The following is a 27394-nucleotide window of genomic DNA, read 5'->3' as shown; positions in this document are numbered from 1 at the left end:
TCCTGCTTCAAAAACTCCTGAAAAAAATTCAGCGTGAACATACACTTATTCTATTTTTTTCCATTTCCTTTTTTCTTACTTTCCTCCCACTTCTGTTCTTCTTTCTTATACTTTTTTTTGCAACTCTCATTTTTTTATCCTTCGTCTTCCCTAATTTCCATCCTTCTTTCATTTTTTGTTTACTTCTTCCCTGTTAATGCCTTGTCGTCAGGTAGATGCAAAGTCTGGTTTATAAGCGAAGACTAATAATATTAACAGCAGATGAAGTGTAATAATCGTAAATTATAACGTTTTCACATTGAACATCTCAATTTTAAAACAATAAGTATACCATTCTTTAAATCTCCCAACAGATCAACCACCGGTCCCGATATTATCCATGCCCAGTGAAATGGCCGTGGGTGAAAACACAGCTATCTCATGTACAGCAAATTACACTTGCGCTTCCAGCCCACCTACCATTACCTGGAACCTCATAGGTCCTTATGTTTCTGAAAGATCAGACCTTGGAAATGGGAAGTGGAGCGCTACATCCAAACTCATCTACAAACCCTCAGAAGCAGAGAACGGGTCTACAATTCAGTGCACAGTTACATATTTTGGTGGGCAAATAATGAAGATAGTGAACACAATAAACATTAAAGGTAAGTAGTATGTCCAGACCATGTCATTTTTGTTGCGGTGTGGTATCTGCCGCTGCCCTGATGTATAATCGAGACAGTACCGGCAAAGTTGGTGAAATATTATTAATGTGGTTATTGTGTCGATGACATCTGGCAAGGAGTAAAAAAAATGTTAATGAACAGTTCTTGATATTGATGTGTTGCAATTAGGCAATCAGAGGGATTTCAGCAATTTTGAAAAGGGCCAAATTGTTATACACTAAAATAGGGTGAAAGCAACTCCAACAACACTCTTGTTGATTTCATGAGTGTTGTGTTTAGGAACTAACTAATATGGTCCAAAAAATAACAACTAGAAGCTCCATGGTACACATTCTGTACAGGGTCGGCACTTTGATATTATTTTTTTTCTGACCACATATCAAAAAATCACGGACAGCTGGATACATAAAAATCATAATAAATCAGTAAGATTATACGTGATACATGGCCCGTGAGCATATTAACTGTATGCCTTATGGACTTTAAAATGCTGAAAATTACAGTAATAATAATATGTACAAGTTTCTCCAAACTGAAAAAAAAACAGTCCAAATGATGGTCAGCACTCACATATTATTAAAAGAATTGCTTTATTGATCCAGTAATATCAAAGGCCCAAAATATAGTTGAATACAACAGCACAACAATTTTTAAAGAACGAAAATAAATATCCTCTGAGCTCCCAGGCAACATGTTTCAGACCTACATGGTCTTTTGTCAAGCAAAAAAGTGCCTTCTTTTACTGACTCTCCATGTATTTTTGGGTGGTACGCAACGCTGATTCTGTAGAGGGCATGCACTAGCCAATTTGGTTTAATAATACAGAATTATTACTGTATCATTAATTCTGAAGAAGGTTACTGCTAACTATGATAGTCCCATACACTTCAGACTGCTGTGTAGGCACTGCGTATTGGAAGACCAGTAAGAGTGCCAATATTTACTATGTTCAACCCGACATAGCATCAGAACTGGACCGTCAAGCAATGGAAGATGGTGGACTGGTCTTATGAAATATGTGTTCTTTTACAGCACATAGATGGCTTATGGATGCATTATAGGAGGAATGCAAACTAGCACAGGCAGTGTGATGCTCTGGGTCCTTATTCTTTGGAGAAACTTTGAAACCTGGCATTTATGTCAATGTGGCATGAACCACCTACCTAAACAATGTACTGTTTCAAATGCACTCCCTTCATGGAAGTGGCAATTCTTAGTAGCGGTGGCCTCTTTCAGAAGTATAGCAGCACCTCCAGCCAAACTGCAAATATTGGAATGGTGCATGAAAAAAAGGTCATGGCCTTGATGACTTGTCTTCAAATTCCCAGACCTCAAATAGATTGAACTTAAAGAATCATCTTCCATTATCTTTGTTCAAGATACCACAGAACACTTAGAGTTCTTGTAAAGTGTGAAGTCCAAACCTCAACAGGTCAGGGCTGTTTTGACAGAAATATAGGGACCTGCACCATATTAATGTAGATAGTCTATTAGTTTTGCTTTTTGGTTGATCCACATAATTCCGAATGCAAACTGCAAATTTACTTAAAACCCAATTAATCTCTATTTCCTTTCTTTTAACTAAATCCTACTTGGTTTTTGATCTAGCTCTGAGATTTTGCATAACAGGAATCTATCAAGGCAAAATGATGTTATGAAGTAAGAGCATGTCAACATAGATAAGCTTTTCCTTTGAAGGAGCATACCTCTGATTCCAAAATACACTGGCTACTTTTTGAGAAAATGATACTTCATGTAATATGCAAATTAGTCGCTCAGTTCACTGTGGGCGGTCTACAGCACTATCCTTCAGTGAATATGGATACCTTGCTCCTCCCTCTGCTTCATTTCTTAACAGCTTTGGTCTAAGTAAAAATTTGAATAAATTAAAAGGAGAGATACTGAGTCATTGCTCACAGACAAGCCATGAGACAGGGTAGTCAGGCGGTCTGTGGTCAGAAACTATTAGGCTTCATAGTACAGAGGGGCAAGACAAAGACGTGTTCAAGTAACAGTTCAGATTCAAATGCTAGGAGGGTATACCAAGATAAGGGGATAAGACAAACGAATGATCAGAGGCCAAGTCAGGGGTCAGGTACCTTAGGTCAAATGGCATCAAGAGAAAAAGGGATAACATACATGAATAGTCAAAACAAATCCTTGGCCGGCAACAAGATCAGGGAATCAAACATAGAGCAAAGAACACACATAACTGAGCAAAACTACAGCTGACAATGGTCTTCTCATAGCTAGCCAGCCAAATACCTAGCAAATAACTAAGGACGGTAGGCACCTGGAGAAACATTCGCAGGCTAAACCAGATTAAGCAGCAGGGCTATCAATCAAAATGCTGACCGCCCAATACACTCCAGCATTAGATTGGACAATCACTCACAATACTGACAGTCCAGCACACTCCAGATACTTTAGGGCGGAGGAGCTGTCAGTCACAGCGTCACTAGACCACAGTAGGTGATGAAACCATGACAAAAGACTTGTTCACTACTATGATATTGATGACCTTTTCTTGGATAAGATATGAATGTCAGATGGGTGGGGGTATGTAATCCGCCACCCCCATCAGTTAACAGTTACCTACTCCAGCAGTGGCCAGATATAAACAGTGTATGGCGCTAAACCCCACAACTTTGTAAACTGTTTAGTGGCTGCTCCCCAATGCTGAAAGCCACTAAACATTATGCCATTATTGTATAATAGTAATGTTTTTCACTGCATACTGTTTACATCTGGCTGCTGCCGGATCACTTAACAGATGATCAATTAGGGTGCCAAGTGTTGGATCCCTACTGATCTGATAGACATCCATTCTAACCTAATGGAAAAATATCCCCTCCCCAAAGGAGCTATCTGATCTGATAGACATCCATTCAAACCTAATGAAAAAATATCCCCTCCCCAGAGGAGCTATCTGATCTGATAGACATCCATTCTAACCTAATTGAAAAATATCCCCTCCCCAGAGGAGCTATCTGATCTCAAGAGGCGCCTCTTGAGAAAGGTAGCCGAAACACGCGTCGGGGCGTGTTGTCATCTTCACCATGACTGCTAGGAGGTCACAGTGGCATGAGGACTTTACTGCTCTAACTTTTGAGTGAGTGTTGCCTACGATGTTATCAGGCCAGGGGGGGTCTGTCATATGGGAAGTGGGATTACCTACATACCCTGGCTCAACAGGTTTCCATTAGCACTGTGCAGCATAATTTGAAATGGTGATTCCCATGGTACATATCCTCACACTCACCATTAACTCCTGTATAGAGCCATATTTATATGTGTATACTTGTTATGATCCACCATTGATGACCCTCACTTGTATGGCACCTTGCACTTTATAACTCTCATCCTCCAAATGTGATTTTTGTATAGGTTGTTATGTAATCGTTATCAAATAAAATAATGTTTTTTATGCTATACTCATGTTTTCTCCTTTTTCATTATGGCATTATGGTAGAATAGTAATGTTTTGCACTGCACACTGTTTACATCGGGCTGCTGCTGGATCACTTAACAGCTGATCAATTAGGGTGCCAAGTGTTGGACCCTGACTGATCTGATAGACATCCATTCTAACCTAATGGAAAAATATCCCCTCCCCAGAAGAGCTATCTGATCTGATAGACATCCATTCTAACCTAATGGAAAAATATCCCCTCCCCAGAAGAGCTATCTGATCTGATAGACATCCATTCTAACCTAATTGAAAAATATCCCCTCCCCAGAGGAGCTATCTGATCTGATAGATATCGACTCTAACCTAATTGAAAAATATCCCCTCCCTAGTGGAGCTCACTGTTTGGAAATAAGATCACATGAGATAATAATGTTAATGGTGAGGAAGAAAATACTGCTAATGATAAATATAAAGGTGCCAATAATTTCGACAGTGGTAATATTAATACTGGTGGTAGTTATGCAAATGATGAGGATTGTAACAATTATAATAAAAAGAGAACATATTCCTATATTTTTACAGCTGATCAGAAGACAAATGATTTTATAGGACCAGTTATCGGAGTAATTTGCATCATTCTTCTTTCGGCAATAGTTTTCATCATCTGGAGGTATAGTACAAGGAGATTTAAATTACTAATAAAGAGTAAAGCAAATCTGAGAATTATATTCTTTGTTGCATTTTATGACAGTTTACTACTCACATTTGTACTTAAGGATGACTACATTTCTTTTATTGATATTTATAAAGCCGATTGCAGCCTGAAGCTGGTGATAATATTATTAGAGTGCTGAAAATCTTTTTTCCTTTCTCTGCTCTCAGTTAAGTCTGAGAACCAGGTTACTTAGAACATATTTCCTAAAACCAAAGGTTGTGATTCATAGCGAAAGGATAGTTGTGATTCTGTATCTGTTAAAAAATAGGACTTTTTTTCAGAAATAGTACAACCCTTTCAATGACTTTTTTTGACTCTTTATGTCGTCTTTTTCACCTTTCGATTTTGAAAGAAAATATCTGCATAATCATTTTTATTACCTTAGTGTATACATTTTATTTATGGCCTTACAGAACATCTAAGGAGGAATTAAAGATATTTTGCAACATGTAGGCAAAAAATAAATACCAACTTTTCATCATTTCCTCTTTAAGCAGAAATCACTTGTTTACCTCTTGGACAAAGCAAAGAACTTCTGCTTTTTTACAACATATTTGTAGGTTTTAATATGTTGCCACATCTAATTAGGGTATGACCCTCCATACGACATAAACAATCGTTTTATTTCAGAGTACATTTTTTGTTACTTGAGCTTTTTTTTTTTTTAATCAATAATGAAACATTTTTCACATCTTTTTAATTTTGTTTATAATTCAGTAACCATAGAAATATATAAAATATTTTACAAAGAGAAAGTTTCATTCCTCTTTCCATCCATTTCCGGAGCCTATAGTCACTTTTTTCCTTGCCCATAGTTTCCATACAAATGGTCAGAAACCCCCTTGGTTTGCAAAAAAAAAACCACCTGCTGTAAAACTGGAAATTTTTAATGTTGAGAAGTGAAGTTCCTGAATTAAACACTTATGGGCACAATTTCAAAGTGTTTCTAATAAAAGCAATACTTCTGACAACATTCAAGATTTTTTTTTAAAGACTAACATTCATTTTCATTTTTATTTCATATTATTATTTATTTTAATATATTATTAAATAGTATTATTTAATAATATTATAATTATTACATATTATTATTATTTAATAATAATATTATTAATATATTATTAATATTATTATTTTTGGTAATATATTTTTATCAGATAAATTTGATTTTTTTTCTCCTCCTGTATTGATATTTCATTCTCAATTTATGGATAAAACCTCAGAATTGTATTAAGTGAGCACAGATTTTACCATTACTGGTATGGCAGATGACAGTTGGCCTTTATGAGATTCTATGGAGAAGGGAGAGGGAAGGAGCTAAAAGCCGACACAGACATGCTGCTGCTGCTAGTTCTCCTGAAATGCACCAACTGTCATCTTCTAACTCAGTAATGGGAAAGTTTTTAGTCACTGAAGACAAATTTTACCCCTGAATTGAGAACTTTGAGAATGAAAAATCAGTCCAGGAAGATAAAGAAGAGGATATCTCTAATAAGATATATTACAACGTTTCTCCTTTTCATATGAACTATTGATTTACAGATTGTGAAATACAGTAAGTATTGAACAAGTCACCAGTTTTATAAGTAAATCTATTTCTAAAGGTCCTATTGACATGAAATTCTCACCAGATGTCGGTAACAATCCATCTAATCCACAGACAAAGAAATCAAACCTTAGATGTCCTTAAATTATGTTTTGTCTAAAGATGAAATATATACAGGGAAAAAGTATTGAAGACATTAAGAAAGAGAGGAGCAAAAAGCCGTGGAAAGTCCTGACACCAGCTGAAATTTATCAGCCAGTAGAAAAAAATTCTGCCACTTAGTGAAAAATAATGTAAGTTGGTTCAACTGATGGCCTATAAATAGGGAAAAAGTATTGAACACACTGAAATTTAATTAATACTTTGTACAAAAGCCTTTGTTGGTGATGCCGGCTTCAAGATGCCTCCTGTATGGAGAAACTAGTCGCACGCATTGCTCAGGTGTGATTTAGATCCATTCGTGCACACAAACACTCTCCAAACCCTGAAGGTCCCGTGGGCTCCTTCTATGAACTATGAGCTTAAGTTCCTTCCACACATTTTCTGTTGGATTGTGTTCCAGTGATTGGCTTGGACATTCTAGCACCTTTATTTTCTTTTTCTGAAGCAAATTGAAAGTTTCCTTGGCTGTGTGTTTGGTATCATTGTTAGTGTTGAGCCACCCCTGTAGTGTTCGGGTTCGGTTCGGTTCGTCGAACACCGGCATGTTCGCTGAACTGTTCGTCAAACGGTTCGTCGAACACCGTCGAAAACCGTTAAAACCAATTGCAGGCAAACAAAAACACATAGAAACACATAGAAAACACATAGAAAACACCTTCAAAGGTGTTCAAAAACTGACAAACTGCTCAGAAGACACAACTAACACATGGAAAAGTGACAAGTACATATAGTCATGCGAAAAGAAAAGAGGTGGAGGAGTAAAAGGAGGAGGAGACACAGATATAGGCATGTCATGCCCTTCTAAAATCAAGAAAGGCAGGAGTAAAAATCTAAAATCAGCCTACCAACACCCAGACGTCGTGACAAGAAAATTAAAAAAAGAAATATCTTTAGGTAGAATGATGGTTCCATTCAGAACACTTTCCTTACAAGATGTAGTGGTATCCCCGTTGTGAGTTGTGCCTAAAACGGAACCCAATACATTCGGACTAATCCACCATTTGTCATATCCAAGGGGCAGGTCAGTAAACGACAATATCGACGCGGAACCAAGTACAGTAGTATATACTGTACATCCTTTGACAAGGCAACCAGGCAGGTCAAGAAGTTGGGAAGGGGCACCCTAATGGCCAAAACAGACATTGAGGGGGTGTTCCGGTTACTTACTACCTGTGCCTCTGAATAGTGTCCGCCTATTGGGCTGCTTCTGGGAAGGAGCATACTGTTTGCCCATGGGGTGCTCCAGATCCTGCTCCCTATTTGAGGTGTTAAGTTGCTTCCTCGAATGGGTCGTCATGGACGTTTCTAAGGGGGCACATATTATCCATTACCTCGATGACTTTTTATGCCTGGGCCCAAAAGATTCACCACAGTGTGAATACACGTGGTAGTCCACTTGTGAGAAGGAGAGAGCTGGAGGGAGAGCGGACACCACAGAGCCGAGGGGTTAGATGGAGAACAGAAGAAGGAAAGAGGGCGAGGGAGGTAAGGGAGTACGGTGGAAGGCCGACCTGAGCTCCCCCAAGTTCCTGCTGGGCGTGGAACAGCACTGGGAAGAAAAGCCGCTTGCGCATGTCTTTAAGGTTACGGGCGCGAGCGGGCAGAGGGACTACGTTGGAGTGCGAAGCCGACATGGCCAGGCCATTCCTGCCCGTGGGCACTGGGTAACTATGGTGACAGCAGGACAAGGGGCTGCTGTCCAAGTCTTTCTGTCCCCACGAGTTGTGCGTCAATCCTCTTTATCTAGAAGTTCCTCCACTGCTTCTGCCTCCTCAACCTCCTCTCGGTCCTACACTTGCACCCAAAGCCTGTCTGCTAATGCCACCCGCGTTCCAACTGCGCAGAAGGAATCCTGCATACCTCCGTACTATGCTGGCAGAAGGGCTCAACGGCATCAGGTGGTGTTTACTTTGAAATGTCTTGGAAATGTGAGTCACACAGCTGAGGAGTTGTGGTCAGCTCTGGAGACCGAGTTTCATGAATGGTTGTCTCCACTGAACCTGCAGCCAGGGAAGGCCGTGTGCAACAATACTGCAAACCTGGGTGCGGCCCTTTGCTGGGTCAAAGTCACACACGTGCCTTGTATGGCTCACGTATTGAACCTGGTTGTCCAGCAAATTTTAGCCCACTATCCCGGTGGGAGAGCGGACACCACAGAGCCGAGGGTTTAGATAGAGAACGGAAGAAGGAAAGAGGTCGAGGGAGGTAAGGGAGTACAGTGGAAGGCCGCCCTGAGCTCCCCCACATTCTTGCTGGACGTGGAACAGCCCTGGGAAGAAAAGCCACTTGTGGATCCCTTTGAGGTTACGGGCGCGAGCGGCAGAGGGAACTACGCTGGAGTGCGCAGCCGACACGGCCAGGCCATTCCTGTCCGTTCGACCTCCGTGTTTGTGCCAGAGCCGCGGTGAACTCTGATGGCCAGCCCCCCCTCTCCCAATACTGGTGCCTGTCCGCTGATTGGCTGAGACCCCCCGCGGTGGAGGCAGGTCTAAGCTCTGTAATTTGAACGAGTACACTTTAAACTCTTTTATAAGGATCTATTGGAGGGCAAGTCTGGTGCCAGCAGCCACGGTAATTCCAGCTCCAGTAGCGTCCACTAAAGCTGCTGCAGTTAGAAAGTTTTTATAAGGATCGAGCTTGGCGGTCCGCTGCAAGGCGTGCTACTGCCAGTCCCAGCCCCTTTGCCTTGGGGCGCCTCCCCAATGCTCTTCACTGAGTATCCCGGGGGCCAAAAGCATTTCCTTTGAAAAAATTAAGCGTCCAAGGCACAGGTGGTGTAGCTTGCTTAACAGCTGGGCTACTCTGCTGACTAGCAGGCACTGCTACTAGGCCCAAAGTATTGCCTGGGCTAGATTCAGTTAAAAAATTTTAATTAGATCTGCAGGCAGTGTAGCTTGCAAAACAGCTGGGCTACTCCGCTGACTAGCAGACACTGCTACTATGCCCAAAGTATTGCCTGGGCTAGATGCAGTTAAAAATTGTTAATTAGATCTACAGGCAGTGTAGCTCGCAAAACAGCTGGGCTACTCCGCTGACTAGCAGACACTGCTACTAGGCCCAAAATATTGCCTGGGCTAGATGCAGTTAAAAATTGTTATTAGATACAAAGGCGGTGTAGCTTGCTTCAGATGGGCTATTCCGCTGACTAGGAGACACTGCTACTTGCCCAAAATGATTGGCTGGGTTAGATGCAGTAAAAAAATTTTATTAGATACAAAGGGGGTGTAGCTTGCTTCAAATGGGCTACTCCACAGACTATGAGACACTGCTACTAGCCCAAAATGATTGGCTGGGTCAGATGCAGTAAAAAATTGTTATTAGATAAACAAGCGGTGTAGCTTGCTTCACAGCTGGGCTACTACGCTGATTAGCAGACACTGAAACTTTGGAGTAGACCTCTGATTCCCAGGCTATAGTATGAGTAACCAGCCCTTCAGACTCAACCATCTGTGTTACCCCAAGCCATATTGTATGTAGTTTCTTACGGTTAAAAGGGGGGGGTGACCCGACCCACCTGGAGTTGACGATGCCAACGTCATGTAAAACACAGCAAGGGGACTCCAAAAAGAGTCTCCATTTTTTCCAAAAATTGTGGCACAGACACCACTTAAGTGGCATCAATTGCCCCAGAATTGCTTAAAATGGTTGGTGAGGTGATTTTCCCAAATCCTCAAGCTTTTAGTCTCCCGAGGATGACACATGGGTAGAAAAGTCCTTGCGGATCCATAATTTGTTCATCTTTATGAACGTGAGTATGTCTACATTGTCAGTGGACAGCCACGTGCGCTTATCTGTTAGCACACTACCAGCAGCGCTGAATACACGTTCAGAGAGAATGCTGGCAGCGGGGCACGACAAGGTCTCCAAAGCATGAGTGGCGAGCTCAGGCCATTTTTCCAGATGGGAAGCCCAAAATGAGCAAGGGTTCAGTGACACAGTCATGGCTTAGATGTTCACTTGGAGATACTCCGTTACCATCCTCTCTAGGCGTTGACTATGTGTAAGACTTCTTGTCTCCTGTGGCCTTGCAAAGGATGGTCTAAAAAAATTGGTGAAACGATTCCACAAAATTGCTGTTACCAGCAGATACGGTGTTACTGTTACGGTTTGAGTGATGAAGACTCGACAGTCCCACGGTTGGCAAGTTAGAACTGTGAGATTCACTACGTGCACCACTGGTGTTTTGTGGAAAAGCACATGTAAGATTTTGTAACAGCCTCTGCTGATACTCCTGCATGCGTGAATCCCTTTCTATGGCAGGAATTATTTCGGCAAATTTATTTTTGGACCGGGGATCTAAGAGTGTGGCAACCCAGTATTCGGGATTACTTCGAATTATGAAAATCAGAGGGTCATGTTGGAGGTAGTGCAGCAAGAAGGCACTCATGTGTCTTGCGCATCCAGGAGGACCAAGTCCTTGTTGTGTTGGTGGCGAGGTAAGAATCATTCTTCCTTCCTCTGCCCTCTCCCCCCAAAATCGCACAACAGAAATTTTATCAAGTTCTCCCTTATCTGTTGAGTCTTCTATTCCATCGCCAGTTCATCCTCCACTTCTTCTTCGGCTCCTGCACCTTCCTCAACAGTTTGGCTGCTACAATGCGCCCTCGTTAATCCCTCTCCCCCACCCTCCCATGTCTGCCGCCTTGGTGCTGCCGACCGTCCGGACATTGGAGATGTTATCCCTTCCGCACATGACTCCTCCCTACTTCCTCCCCCTCCTCTTGTCCTACCACCTGACTCTGAAATCTGTTTAAAGTGTGCTCCAGCATGTAAATCACCGGAATAGTCATGTTGATAATGGCATCTTCAGCACTAAACATCTTCGTCGCCATTTCAAAACTGTGCAGAAGGGTGCATAGGTCCCTGATCTGAGACCACTCCTGCAGCGTGATTTGCCCCACCTTTGGATCTCATTGGCCCAGGCTATACGTCAGAACGTATTGCACCAGGGTTCGTCGGTGGTGCCACAGTGGCTGCAACATGTGCAGAGTTGAATTCCACCGTGTCGGCACATCGCATTTCATCCGGTGAACTGGCAGGCCCAACAACTTATGTAGAGATGTAAGTCGTTGAGCTGCGGGATGCAAACAGCAGAAGTGAGCACACAGCGACGGTGCCCTCTGCAGAAGGCCATCTAGTCTGGGACAGTGGGCTAAAAATTGCTGGACAACCAGATTCAACACGTAAGCCATACAAGGCACGTGTGTAACATTGCCCCAGCGAAGGGCCGCACACAGGTTTGCAGCATTGTCGCACATGGCCTTCCCTGGCTGCTGGTCCAGTGGAGACAACCATTCATGAAACTCCGTCTCCAGAGCTGACCACAACTCCTCAGCTGTGTGACTCTCATTTCCCAGACATTTCAAAGTAAACACCGCCTGATGCCATTGAGCCCTGCTGCCAGCATAGTAAGGAGGTGTGCAGGATTCCTTCTGCGCTGTTAGAACGTGGGTGGCATTACCAGACAGGCTTTTGGTGCAGGTGGAGGACTGAGAGGAGATTGAGGAGGCAGAAGCAGTGGAGGAACTTCTAGATAAAGAGGATTGACGCACAACTCATGGGGACGGCAAGACTTGGACAGCAGCCTCTTGTCCTGCTGTCACCATAGTTACCCAGTGCCCAGTCAGCGACATGTAACGCCCCTGTCCATGCCTACTCGTCCAAGTGTCTGTGGTGAAATGCATCATGTCACACACAGAGTTTCTCAAGGAAGCGGTGATGTTGTGTGCAACATGCAGGTGTAGCGCAGGCACACATTTCTTTGAGAAGTAGAGGCGAATGGGCATCTGGTACTGGGACACTGCGACGGACATAAGGTCTCGAAAATCCTCTGTGTCCACCAGGTGTAAAGGCAGCATTTCTGTAGCCAACAGCTTGCAGATGGTGAAATTCAACCTCTTAGCTTTGTCATGGCTAGGAGGAAATGGTCTTTTACTTGTCCACGTCTGAGGAACCGAGGGCTGGCTGTTGTGCTTAGACGGGGTTGAGTAGGGTGTCCCCGGCAAACTGCCGGCCTGTGAGGAAGATGCAGGCGGACATGTTATGTTGCCTTGATTCAAAGGTGGTGCTCTCGATGTCAGAGAGCGCTCAACACCAGCAGGTGTTTCCACTTCCAAATGAACTGATGACCTGCCAATCACACTGGCTGTTGCGGGTAAAGAGGTGGCTGGTCTGCGTCCAAAAACATGTGTGACTGCTGTCCCCCCAGTCACAGAGGATGAAGAGGCCGCGGATGCACAAGATGGGGCAGACGGTGGTTGGCCCGGCCCGCTAGGCCGCATTGTAGCACAGTGAGCTTCCCACTGCAACTTATGCTTCATATCCATGTGACGGTTCATGCTTGAAGTACTCAAACTATGGATTTTTTGGCCTCTACTTAGCTTTTGGTGACAAATGTTACAGATAACATGAGTTTGGTCTTCCCTATCGATCTCAAAAATGCCCAGGCTATGCAAGGCTTAGAGCCCATGCGACCAGAAGAGCGACCACGACTTGTGGTCAGAGGCAGAGTTGTTGTTGAGGATGCAGTTGTTGACGTGCTACCAGTACTCCATCTCTGTCCAGGAAGGTGCAACCTAACCTCGTCGTCAATAGCATCCTCCTCCACCTCCTCTGCTGACCTCATCGACTGGCTGACTGTGGGTTGACAGTAAGTGGGATCTCCAACCTCTTCATTAGTGTTGAGCCACCCCCATAGTGTTCGGGTTCGGTTCGGTTCGTCGAACACCGGGATGTTCGAGGAACTGTTCGTCGAACTGTTCGTTGAACACCTTAGAACACCGTCGAACACCATTAAAACCAATGACAGGCAAAAAAAAACACATAAAAAACACCTTCAAAGGTGTCCAAAAGCTGACAAACTGCTCAGAAGACACTCTCTTTAAAAACCCGGCCGGCAAATTCAGCAGCAGCATACACCGGTACCCGACAATTTAGACAAGAAGGAATAGAGCATCACACATAGATTAGATAGATAGAAACATGTCAGTCACACATATAAGAAGCACAGTGACAGTGTTGGTTACTGCACTTGTCATTTAGTGTAAAGGATTTATTAAAAAAAATATTAGTGTTTTCATGCACCTTCTCTTTAAAAAAGCCGGCCGGCAATTCAGCAGCGGTATCCGACAATTTAGAACAGAAAGAATAGAGCTTCACACATAGATTAGATAGATAGAAACATGTCAGTCACATATAAAATAAGTACAGTGACAGTGTTGCTTACTGTACTTGTCATTTAGTGTAAAGGATTTATTTAAAAAAATAATAGTGTTTTCATGCACTGTCTCTTTGAAAAAGCCGGCCGGCAATTCAGCATCTGTACTCGACAATTTAGAACAGAAAGATAGAGCATCACACATAGATTAGATAGATAGAAACATGTCAGTCAGATATATAATAAGTACAGTGATAGTGTTGGTTACTGTACTTGTCATTTAGTGTTAAAATAAAGGATTTATTAAAAAAAAAATTGGCGTGGGGTTCCCCGTAATTTTAGTCTCTAGCGGAGTTTAAGCAGACGGCTGGGGCAGATGTTTGAAGCCTGGGAAGGGGGTAATACCCACGGAGCTTCCCAGGCAACTAATATCAGCCCCCAGCTGAATACCTAGCCTTTACTAGCTATTAAAATGGGGGACCCCCCAAAATAATGACGTGGGGTCCCCCCTATTTTAATAGCTAGCAAAGGCTAGGCAGACAGCTGGGGGCTGATATTAATAGCTCAGGAAGGGTGCCATGAATATTGGCCCCCTTCCAGGCTAGAAACACCAGCCGTCAGCCGCCCCAGAAATGGCGCATCCATAGGATGCGCCAATTCTGGCACTTAGCCTCGCTCTTCCCACTGCCCTGTAGCGGTGGCAGTGGGGTAATAGGGCTGGGGTTGATGTCAGCTTATAATGCCAGCTGACATCAATCCCAGGTTAGTAATGGAGAAGCGTCTATAAGACACCCCCATTACTAACCCCATAGTGAAAGTTAAAAAAAACACAAACACCCAGAATAAAGTCCTTTAATTGAAATAAACACACAATTCTTTATTGTTCTAAATTAAACCATACTTACCGTCACGCCCATTCCAGCTGAAGCCAACGATCTCCTGCAATAAAAATAAAATAATAAACCAACATCATCCTTACCTTTCGATGGTTCCCAGGACAGCTCCAGCTCTGCTACATCGAGATGACAGGCTGGACCGCAGCAGAACGCTGCCATCCAGCCTGTCAACCCGCAGACACTGAGAAGAGCAGGCTTGCTTCGCTCCTCAGTGTCTCGCTGTAACGGCATCCAGATGGACATGACCTCGGCTCACCTCATGCACGTCACTGACAGCGTGGGAAAATTCTCCTGCACTCAGCACTTCAGCGTGGGAGAATTTTCACGCTGAAGCGCTGAGTGCAGGAGAATTTTCCCACGCTGTCAGTGACGTGCATGAGGTGAGCTGAGATCATTGGACATGAACTCACCTCATGCACGTCACTGACAGCATGGGAAAATTCTCCTGCACTCAGCGCTTCAGCGTGAGAATTTTCCCACGCTGTCAGTGACGTGCATGAGGTGAGTTCATGTCCAATAATCTCAGCTCACCTCATGCACGTCACTTACAGCGTGGGAGAATTCTCACGCTGAAGCGCTGAGTGCAGGAGAATTTTCCCACGCTGTCAGTGACGTGCATGGGGTGAGCTGAGTTCATTGGACATGAGCTCACCTCATGCACGTCACTGACAGCGTGGGAGAATTCTCCTGCACTCAGCGCTTCAGCGTGAGAATTTTCCCATGCTGTCAGTGACGTGCATGAGGTGAGCCGAGTTCATTGGACATGAACTCGTCTCATCTTTATGCCGTCACAGAGAGACACTGAGGAGCGCAAGCATGCCTGCTCTTCTCAGTGTCTGCGGGATGACAGGCTGGATGGCAGCGTTCTGCAGCGGTCCAGCCTGTCATCTCGATGTAGCAGAGCTGAAGCCGTCCTGGGAACCATGGAAAGGTAAGGATGATGTTGGTTTATTATTTTTCTTTTATTTCAGGAGATCGTTGGCTTCAGCTGGAATGGGCGTGATGGTAAGTATGGTTTAATTTAGAACAATAAAGAATTGTGTGTTTATTTCAATTAAAGGACTTTATTCTGGGTGTTGTGTTTTTTTTTAAATACTTTACTAGAAATTCATGGCGGTCATGTCTAATACTGGCGTGACCCCATGAATTTTGGGCTTAGGGCCAGCTGATAATACCAAGCTGGCCCTAACCCCTTTATTACCCAGTGAGCCACCGCACCAGGGCCCTGGATGAGTTGGGTACAGCGCCAGAAGATGGCGCTTCTATGAACGCGCCATTTTCCGGGGTGGCTGCGGACTGCAATTTGCAGCGGGGGGGGGGGGCAGAAAGCTTGGGTCTCCCTGCGCTGCAGATTCCAGCCCCCGGCTGCCTAGTTGTACCTGGCTGGACACAAAAATAGGGCGAAGCCCCACGTATTTTTTTTTTAATTATTTCATGAAATTCATGAAATAATTAAGAAAAAAAGGCCCTCTCTATATTGTTGTGTCCGGCCATGTACAAATAGGCAGCTGGTGGTTGGGGGCAGCCCGTTCCTGCCTGCTGTACCAGGCTGGACACAAATATAGTGCGAAGCCCCACTTCAATTTTTTTTAATTATTTCAGGAAATTCATGAAATAATTAAGAAAAAAAGGCCTTCCCTATATTGTTGTGTCCGGCCAGGTACAAATAGGCAGCTGGTGGTTGGAGGCAGCCCGTTCCTGCCTGCTGTACCTGGCTGGACACAAATATAGTGCGAAGCCCCACTTCAATTTTTTTTAATTATTTCAGGAAATTCATGAAATAATTAAAAAAAAATTGACGTGGGGCTTCGCACTATATTTGTGTCCAGCCAGGTACAGCAGGCAGGAACGGGCTGCCCCCAACCAACAGCTGCCTATTTGTACCTGGCCGGACACAACAATGTAGGGAAGCCCTTTTTTTCTTAATTATTTCATGAAATAATTTAAAGAAAATTGACGTGGGGCTTCGCCCTGTTTTTGTGTCCAGCCAGGTATAACTAGGCAGCTGGGGGCTGGAATCCGCAGCGCAGGGAGGACCAAGCTTTCTGGGCCACCCCAGCTTCAAATTGCAGTCCGCAGCCACCCCGGAAAATGGCGCGTTCATAGAAGCGCCATCTTCTGGCGCTGTACCCAACTCATCCAGGGCCCTGGTGCGGTGGCTCACTGGGTAATAAAGGGGTTAGGGCCAGCTTGGCATTATCAGCTGGCCCTAAGCCCGAAATTCATGGGGTCACGCCAATATTAGACATGACCACCATGAATTTCTAGTAAAGTATTTAAAAAAAACACAACACCAAGAAAAAAGTCCTTTAATTGAAATAAACACACAATTCTTTATTGTTCTAAATTAAACCATACTTACCGTCACGCCCATTCCAGCTGAAGCCAACGATCTCCTGAACTAAAAGAAAAATAATAAAGCAACATCATCCTTATCTTTCCATGGTTCCCACGACAGCTTCAGCTCTGCTACATCGAGATGACAGGCTGGACCGCAGCAAAACGCTGCCATCCAGCCTGTCATCCCGAAGACACTGAGAAGCGCAGGCTTGCTTGCGCTCCACAGTATCTCTCTGTGAGGGTATCCAGATGAGCCGAGTTCATGTCCAATGAACTCGGCTCACCTCATGCACGTCACTGACAGCGTGGGAATATTCTCCTGCACTCAGCGCTTCAGCGTGGGAGAATTCTCACGCTGAAGCGCTGAGAGCAGGAGAATTTTCCCACGCTGTCAGTGACGTGCATGAGGTGAACTGAGTTCATTGAACATGAGCTCACCTCATGCTCGTCACTGACAGCGTGGAAGAATTCTCCTGCACTCAGCGCTTCAGCGTGAGAATTTTCCCACGCTGTCAGTGACGTGCATGAGGTGTGCCGAGTTCATTGGACATGAACTCGGCTCATCTGGATGCCGTCACAGAGAGACGCTGAGGAGCGCAACAAGCCTGCGCTTCTCAGTGTCTGCGGGATGACAGGCTGGATGGCAGCTTTCTGCTGCGGTCCAGCCTGTCATCTCGATGTAGCAGAGCTGAGGCTGTCGTGGGAACCATGGAAAGATAAGGATTATGTTGCTTTATTATTTTTCTTTTATTGCAGGGGATCGTTGGCTTCAGCTGGAATGGGCGTGATTGTAAGTTTGGTTTAATTTAGAACAATAAAGAATTGTGTCTTTATTTCAATTAAAGGACATTATTCTGGGTGTTTGTGTTTTTTTTTAACTTTGACTATGGGGTTTGTAATGGGGGTGTCTTATAGACGACTCTCCATTACTAACCTGGGCTTGATGTCAGCTGGCATTATAAGCTGACATCAACCCCAGCCCTATTACCCCACTGCCACCGTTACAGGGCAGTGGGAAGAGCGAGGCTAAGTGCCAGAATTGGCGCATCCTATGGATGTGCCATTTCTGGGGCGGCTGATGGCTGGTGTTTCGAGCCTGGGAGGGGGCCAATATTCATGGCACCCTTCCTGGGCTATTAATATCAGCCCCCAGCTGTCTGCCTAGCCTTTGCTAGCTATTAAAATAGGGGGGACCCCACGTCAATTTTTTGGGGGGTCCCCCATTTTAATAGCTAGTAAAGGCTAGGCATTCAGCTGGGGGCTGATATTAGTAGCCTGGGAAGCTCCGTGGGTATTACCCCTTCCCAGGCTTCAAACATCTGCCCCAGCTGTCTGCTTAACCTCCGCTAGAGCCTAAAATTACGGGGAACCCCACGCCAATTTTTTTTTAAATAAATCCTTTATTTTAACACTAAATGACAAGTACAGTAACCAACACTATCACTGTACTTATTATATATCTGACTGACATGTTTCTATCTATCTAATCTAAGTGTGATGCTCTATTCCTTCCATTCTAAATTGTCGGGTACCCTGCTGAATTGCCGGCCGGCTTTTTTAAAGAGACGGTGCATGAAAACACTAATATTTTTTTTAATAAATCCTTTACACTAAATGGCAAGTACAGTAATCAACACTGTCACTGTACTTCTTATATGTGTGACTGACATGTTTCTATCTATCTAATCTATGTGTGGTTCTCTATTCCTTCCATTCTAAATTGTCGGGTACCGCTGCTGAATTGCCGGCCGGCTTTTTTAAAGAGACGGTGCATGAAAACACTAATATATTTTTTTAATAAATCCTTTACACAATGAATGACAAGTACAGTAAGCAACACTGTCACTGTACTTCTTATATATGTGACTGACATGTTTCTATCTATCTAATCTATGTGTGAAGCTCTATTCTTTCGGTTCTAAATTGTCGGGTACCGGTGTACGCCGCTGCTGAATTGCCGGCTTTTCATGTTTCACTGTGCGCACAGTTCCCATCGATTTGGGCAATCACTTTAATGCCACAACCACCATGGCTGTGGCATTACAGTGAGTGGCAGACAATCCCTGCATGATTGGTGCTCTATATAGCGCCAGACATGCAGGACATGCTTTTGGTGCACGAACAGTTATCGAACATAACCTCGAACAGCCGAATTTTTTGCAAATCGTTCGGGTTCGTCGTACAACTCGAACACCGCCCAAAACAGCTCGAATTTGAGATTGGCGAACAGTTCTAGTCGAACACCGCTCATCTCTACTCTTCATCATCACCCTGTGTGTTCTCACACCCGTCGTCCTCAGCGCCAACCTCTTCCTGCCCTGACCGAAAAGTCAAGTTGACGCTCCAATGAGGTATCTGAGTCTCATCATCGTCTTCCTCATTGTCTCCACCAACAGGAGTTACAGTTTGAGAACGATGGTCTACATTATGCTCAGAACCTTCTTCATCTGTGCCTGGATCGGACTCATAAACATTCTGGGCATCAGTGCAGATCATTTCCTATTCTGGATTCACAGAAGCTCTGGAGCAGACCTCTGATTCACAGGCTATTATATGAGTAAACAGCTCTGCAGACTCAACCATCTGTGTTACCCCATACTCAGATGGGCAGCTGGAGACTTGAGAGCTGTGAGGAAGCAAGTGCGATTGGGGTGACACCTCTGAGGACTGGAGTATATGTGATGTTGAAGTTGAGGTGGAGGAGAGCCCACTTGAAGGAGCACTTGATATCCGTTGAAGCACCTGCTGTTTTTGTGCCTCATTTGGAATTTGTAGCAATGGGCGTGTCCGTAAGAAAGGGATCATATCACATTGTCCACGAAAAGAAGTAGACATTTTAGTTTGGCTGGAAGATGGTCTTTCTTCTGCAAATGTTACTGATGCTTTACCACCTACCTCAAGGACACAACCTTTTTTCCCTTTCCAACAAGCCTATTCCCCTTTCCACCAGCAGCAGGCCTTTTGCCACTCATTTTAGTGGTTAACTAATTGGCAACTCTGTAGTTGTTTGCACAAAAAACGATATATGGAAACCGAGCAGAGCTGAGTGGCCAAACTGTGGTACTAGCCCAAAAGGATTGGCTGGGTTAGATGCAGTAAAACAATTTTATTAGATACACAGGCGGTGTAGCTTGGTTCAGATGGGCTACTCCAATGACTAACAGACACTGCTACAGGCCCAAAAGGATTTACTTGGCTAGATACATTAAAAAATTGTTATTAGATACACAGGTGGTGTAGCTTTGTTCAGATGGGCTACTCCAATGACTAACAGACACTTCTTCAGGCCCAAAAGGATTTACTGGGCTAGATGCAGTAAAAAAAATTTATTAGATGCACAGGTGGTGTAGCTTGCTTCAGATGGGCTTCTCCAATGACTAACAGACACTGCTACAGGCCCAAAAGGATTTGCTGGGCTAGATGCAGTAAAAAATTGTTATTAGATACACAGGTGGTGTAGCTTGGTTCAGAAGGGATACTCCAATTACTAACAGACACTGCTTCAGGCCCAAAATTATTTACTGGGCTAGATGCAGTAAAAAATTGTTATTAGATACACAGGCGGTGTAGCTTGGTTCAGATGGGCTACTCCAATGACTAACAGACAATGCTACAGGCCCAAAAGGATTTACTGGGCTAGAAGCAGTAAAAAATTGTTATTAGAAACAAAGGTGGTGTAGCTTGGTTGAGATAGGCTACTCCAATGACTAACAGACACTGCTGCAGGCCCAAAAGGATTTACTGGGCTAGATGCAGTAAAAAAATTGTTATTGGATACACAGGTGGTGTAGCTTGGTACAGATAGGCTACTCCAATGTATAACAGACACTGTTACAGGCCCAAAAGGATTTAATGGGCTAGATGCAGTAAAAAATTGTTATTAGATACACAGGTGGTGTAGCTTAGTTCAGATGGGCTACTCCAATGAGTAACAGACACTGCTACAGGCCCAAAAGGATTTACTGGGCTTGATGCAGTAAAAAATTGTTATTAGATACACAGGTGGTGTAGCTTTGTTCAGATGGACAACTCCAATGACTAACAGACAATGCTACAGGCCCAAAAGGATTTACTGGGCTAGATGCAGTAAAAAATTGTTATTAGGTGCAAAGGTGGTGTAGCTTGGTTCCGATGGGCTACTCCATAACTAACAGACACTGCTTCAAGCCCAAAAGGATTTACTGGGCTAGATGCAGTAAAAAAATGCTATTAGATACACAGGTGGTGTAGCTTGGTTCAGATAGGCTACTCCAATGTCTAATAGACACTGCTACACGCCCAAAGGTATTTAATGGGCTAGATGCAGTGCAAAATTGTTATTAGATACACAGGTGGTGTAGCTTAGTTCAAATGGGCTACTCCAATGACTAACAGACACTGCTACAGGCCCAAAAGGATTTACTTGGCTAGATGCATTAAAAAATTGTTATTAGATACACAGGTGGTGTATCTTGGTTCAGATGGGCTACTCCAATTACTAACAGACACTGCTTCAGGCCCAAAAGGATTTACTGGGCTAGATGCAGTAAAAAAATGTTATTAGATACACAGTTGGTTTAGCTTGCTTCAGATGGGCTTCTCCAATGACTAACAGACACTGCTACAGGCCCAAAAGGATTTGCTATTCTAGATGCAGTAAAAAATTGTTATTAGATACACTGGTGGTGTAGCTTGGTTCAGATGGGATACTCCAATTACTAACAGACACTGCTTCAGGCCCAAAAGTATTTACTGGGCTAGATGCAGTTCAAAATTGTTATTAGATACACAGGCGGTGTAGTTTGGTTCAGATGGGCTACTCCAATGACTAATAGACAATGCTACAGGCCCAAAAGGATTTACTGGGCTAGAAGCAGTAAAAAAATGTTATTAGAAACACAGGTGGTGTAGCTTGGTTGAGATAGGCTACTCCAATGACTAACAGACACTGCTGCAGGCCCAAAAGGATTTACTTGGCTAGATGCAGTAAAAAAATTGTTATTGGATACACAGGTGGTGTAGCTTGGTACAGATAGGCTACTCCAATGTATAACAGACATTGTTACAGGCCCAAAAGGATTTAATGGGCTAGATGCAGTAAAAAATTGTTATTAGATACACAGGTGGTGTAGCTTAGTTCAGATGGGCTACTCCAATGACAAACAGACACTGCTACAGGCCCAAAAGGATTTACTGGGCTAGATGCAGTAAAAAATTGTTATTTGATACACAGGTGGTGTAGCTTGGTTCAGATGGACAACTTCAATGACTAACAGACACTGCTACAGGCCCAAATGGATTTACTGGGCTAGATGCAGTAAAAAATTGTTATTAGGTACACAGGTGGTGTAGGTTGGTTCCGATGGGCTACTCCAATGACTAACAGACACTGCTTCAAGCCCAAAAGGATTTACTGGGCTAGATACAGTAAAAAAATGCTATTAGATACACGTGGTGTAGCTTGGTTCAGATAGGCTACTCCAATGTCTAACAGACACTGCTACAAGCCCAAAGGTATTTAATGGGCTAGATGCAGTAAAAAATTGTTATTAGATACACAGGTGGTGTAGCTTAGTTCAGATGGGCTACTCCAATGACTAACAGACACTGCTACAGGCCCAAAAGGATTTACTGGGCTAGATACAGTAAAAAATTGTTATTAGATACACAGGTGGTGTAGCTTAGTTCAGATGGGCTACTCCAATGACTAACAGACACTGCTACAGGCCCAAAAGGATTTACTGGGCTAGATGCAGTAAAAAATTGTTATTTGATACACAGGTGGTGTAGCTTGGTTCAGATGGACAACTCCAATGACTAACAGACACTGCTACAGGCCCAAATGGATTTACTGGGCTAGATGCAGTAAAAAATTGTTATTAGGTACACAGGTGGTGTAGGTTGGTTCCGATGGGCTACTCCAATGACTAACAGACACTGCTTCAAGCCCAAAAGGATTTACTGGGCTAGATACAGTAAAAAAATGCTATTAGATACACAGGTGTTGTAGCTTGGTTCAGATAGGCTACTCCAATGTCTAACAGACACTGCTACAAGCCCAAAGGTATTTAATGGGCTAGATGCAGTAAAAAATTGTTATTAGATACACAGGTGGTGTAGCTTAGTTCAAATGGGCTACTCCAATGACTAACAGACACTGCTACAGGCCCAAAAGGATTTACTGGGCTAGATACAGTAAAAAATTGTTATTAGATACACAGGTGGTGTACCTTGGTTCAGATGGACAACTCCAATGACTAACAGACACTACTACAAGCCCAAAAGGATTTACTGGGCTAGATGCAGTAAAAAATTGTTATTAGATACACAGGTGGTGTAGCTTGGTTCAGATGGGCTACTCCAATGACTTACAGAAACTGCTATAGGCCCAAAAGGACTTACTGGGCTAGATGCAGTAAAAAAAAATTATTACATACACAGGTGGTGTAGCTTGGTTCAGATAGGCTACTCCAATGACTAACAGACGCTGCTACAGGCCCAAAAGGATTTACTGGGCTAGATGCAGTGCAAAATTGTTATTAGATACACAGGTGGTGTAGCTTGGTTCAGATGGGCTACTCCAATGACTAACAGACACTGCTACAGGCCCAAAAGGATTTACTGGGCTAGATGCAGTAAAAAATTGTTATTAGATACACAGGTGGTGTAGCTTGGTTCAGATGGGTTACTCCAATGACTAACAGACACTGCTACAGGCCCAAAAGGATTGGCTTAGCTACATTTAGCCAAATGCTGTGAAAAACACTTGCACAGCACTGGCACAGACCTGTCTGGCAAAAAGTGCTAGGAACTGCTGTAACCTAGCCCTCAAAAGAGCTGCAATTACAACTAGTCACTGCTCCCTAAACCTATCTATTTAACAGCAAATCCGCTCGCAATTCACACAGTTATACTGTATAGCGCCCACAGCAGCAGCGGTGCCGTCTAACACTCAGCTGTAGTAGTAAGAAAATGGTGGCGAAGGGGAAAATGGCTGGGTCTTATAGGGCAAGGACATGTGACATACACAGCCAATGACACATGCCCTTGCTTGTGTGAGAAAAAAGCACTTTGCTGCGTGTGTGCACTGCTGATAGGCTGACAGACAGCACCTCTCCACTATAAATGCGGGAAAGAAAAAAAAATGGAGATCGGCATTATTTCTGCAGAGATCCATCCCCTGCCCCTCCCAGCGCCCACTCTACACTGAAACTGTCTATTAACATTGATTAACAGTATTACTGTGAAAAAATCCAGTTACACTTTTGGTGCACTAACAGTTATCGAACATAACCTCGAACAGCCGAATTTTTTGCAAATTGTTCGGGTTCGTCAAACAGCTCGAACACCGCCCAAAACAGCTCGAATTTGAGATTGGCGAACAGTTTGAGTCTAACACCGCTCATCTCTAATCATTGTCTTTTGAAATGTCCACCACCATTTCATCTTCATCATCTTGCTAAATGGCAGCAAATTTTTATCAAAAATGTCTCGGTACATTTGTCCATTTATCTTTCTTTCAATTACATGAAGTTTACCAGTGCCGTATGCTGAAAAACAATCCCATGCCAAGCTGTTCCCACCTCCAAACTACACTGTTGGTATGGTGTTTTTAGGGTGATATGCAATGTTTTTTTTACTTACAAACGTGTGTATTATGGCATTCAAAGGGTTCAATTTTGGTCTCATCTGACTAGACTATATTCTCTCAGTATTTAACAGGCTTTTCTAAATGTTGTTGAGCAAACTATAAATGCGCTTCAACATGCTTTTTGTTTAGCAATGGAGTCTTATGTGCTAAACTTACATAAAGGCCATGGAGGTTGAGTGCATTTCTTATAGTTTTCTTTGATGCAATTGTACCTGCTGATTTAAAGTTTTTCTATAGCTCTCCACATGTTTTCTTGGCAATAGGACAACTTTCCTGATAATTATTTTCACTCCTCTATCTGAAATCTTGTGGTGAGCACCTGTTTGTGTCCTGTTTATGGTGAAATGATGTTCTTTCCACTTGCGGATTATGGCCCCAATACTGCTCACTGGTACCTTTAGTAGTTTAGAAATTCTTCTGTATCCAATGCTATCAGTATGTTTTGCAACAAAAAGGTTGCAAAGGTCTTGAGACAGCTTACTGGTTTCACCATCATGAGATGTTTCTTGTGTGGTACCTTGGTAATGAGACACCTTTTTATAGGCCATCAGTTGAACCAGCTGATATTATTTTTCACTAAGTGGCAGGATTGCTTTCTAATTACTGATTGGTTTTAGCTGGTGCCATGTTTTTCCATTGCTTTTTGCACCTCTCTTTCTTCATGTGTTCAATATTTTTTCCCTATGTCATTTCTCATTATTACACACTAGCTATTGAGCCCATTCTAAGCCCGGGTGGCGAGCATTTTCATTGGTATATGGTCTCCCATGCTGGTATGTGCTGCCCCCATCATGGTATTTGTGCTGCCCCCCCATACTGGTATTTGTGCTCCCCAATCCTGTTCCCCCATCCTGTTATGTGCTGCCCTCTTCCCTATCCTGGTAAGCATGGCACGCCTCATTCCTATCCTGGCATGCATGGCACCCCACACACTCCAGACTGGTACGCATGGCATCCCTCACTCTCAATCCTGGTATGCATGGCATCCCTCACCCCCAATCCTGGTACGCATGGCACCCCTCACCCCCAATCCTGGTACGCATGGAACCCCTCACCCTCAATTCTGGTATGCATGGTGCCCCTCATCCCTATCCTGGTATACATGGTGCCCCTCATCCCTATCCTGGTATGGATGGCCCCTCATCCGAATCCTGGTATGCATGCCCCCCAGATCCCTATCCTGGTATGCATGGTACCCCTCATCCCCCAATCCTGGTATGCATGGTACCCCTCACCCCTGGAATGCATGATACCCCTCAGCCCTCAATCCTGGTATGCATGGCACCCCTCTTCCCCCAATCCTGGTATGCATGGCACTCCTCATCCCCAATCCTGGTATGCATGGCACCCCACCATCCCCAATCCTGGTATGCATGTCACCCCCATCCCCAATCCTGGTATGCATGGCGCCACTCATTTCAAATCTGGTATACATGGCACCGCTCATCCCAATCCTGGCATGCATGGCACCCTATCTCTCATCCTGATATGCATGGAACCCCTCATCCCAAATTTGATATACATGGCATCCCTCATCCCAATCCTGGTATGTATGGCACCCCTCATCCCCCAATCCTGGTATGCATGGCACCCCCTATCCTCCAATCCTGGTATGTATGGTACCCAATCCCTCATCCTGGTATGCATGTCTTTCTCATCCCCAATCCTGGTATGTATGGCCCCCTCATCCTTATCCTGGTATGCATGGCACTCTTCATCCCCCAATCCTGGTATGCATGGAACCTCTCATCCCCCAATCCTGGTATGCATGGTACCCCCATCCCCCAATCCTGGTATGCATGGTACCCCTCATCCCCCAATCATGGTATGCGTGCTACCCCTCATCCCTCAATCCTGGTATGTGTGGCCCCCTCACCCCCCAATCCTGGTATGCATGGCACCCCTCATCCCTTTCACGCTGCACACATACAAAAAAACAAACACTAATACTCACCTTTCTTCCCTGTGCTCCAGCGCTGCTGTGTCCTGTTCTGCCGTAGGCCAGGGGAGGAGTGTGGCGCCGGAGCGCCATGCTGTCTGGTGCCATTTTGCTGAAGACACACTGTAAATGTGTCTTCAGTAAAATGGCACCAGATAGCGCTATGCGCATGCGCCGATTACGACACCTACACTCCACCCCCGTTCTCCGGCCAGAAGAGGGGTGCCGCGGCAATGCTCCTCCCAGTCAGGTAAGTATGTAAGTATGGCGCTGGAGACCGCGGTATGCGTTCAGTGTCTCCGCATACCACGATCTCTGGCGCCATACACTCCTCTTACCTGTAATGGCTCCAAGTGTTCTTCTGTCTGGAGCCAGACTGCGCATCGTGCATGCACAGTCTAAAGAGGCTTCAGACAGAGGAAAGCTTGGCCAATTGTATTATAGATAACTTAATTTATGGACATATATAGATGATTTGCTTGTCTTTGTGGATTGGAGGGGTTGTTACCAACATCTGGTGAGAATTTCAAGTCAATAGCACCTTTAGAAATATATTTACTTAGAAAATTGGTGACGTGTTCAATACTTATTTCACTCGTATGAAAAAGAAATCAAACAAAGATTACTCTTTAATCAAATAGAGTGGTTTGACTACTGAACTACCTGTAACTGTGTTGATAAATTTCAAATAACTGATCTAATTATCCAAAAACATGTCAACAGTGTTATAGGGTAATTGTTATTGTGTACAGAGAGGGAGTGACATTTCACTATTATGAAATATTATTATTTACTGCATGTTAAAACTTTTTTTTTGTATCATATCAGAAAGCGAGACTCTTGTTTTTGGAGTAAGAAAATAGAGGTAAGACTTACCCATTTAATTTAAAACTTGAATTATTTATAAAGTAATCCGGTCCAAGATAATAACTA

At 43.9% G+C, this 27394-nt stretch overlaps 1 protein-coding gene across 1 annotated transcript in view; it reads left to right on the top strand.

Moving 5' to 3' along the window:
* Positions 1–27394, top strand: part of LOC141172985 (B-cell receptor CD22-like) — a 92542-nt gene that overhangs the window by 39190 nt on the left and 25958 nt on the right. Inside the window, exons 4-6 of the mRNA XM_073657595.1 lie at positions 354–644; positions 4660–4747; positions 27290–27326. Coding sequence (XP_073513696.1) covers positions 354–644; positions 4660–4747; positions 27290–27326 — 416 coding nt within the window. The remainder of the gene's footprint in view (positions 1–353; positions 645–4659; positions 4748–27289; positions 27327–27394) is intronic.

This window comes from Phyllobates terribilis, unplaced genomic scaffold (genome assembly GCF_046119375.1).
Source record: "Phyllobates terribilis strain yellow unplaced genomic scaffold, ASM4611937v1 Scaffold_12__6_contigs__length_324123572, whole genome shotgun sequence".
NCBI lineage: Eukaryota > Metazoa > Chordata > Amphibia > Anura > Dendrobatidae > Phyllobates > Phyllobates terribilis.
This window is presented reverse-complemented; position numbering and strand designations above follow the sequence as displayed.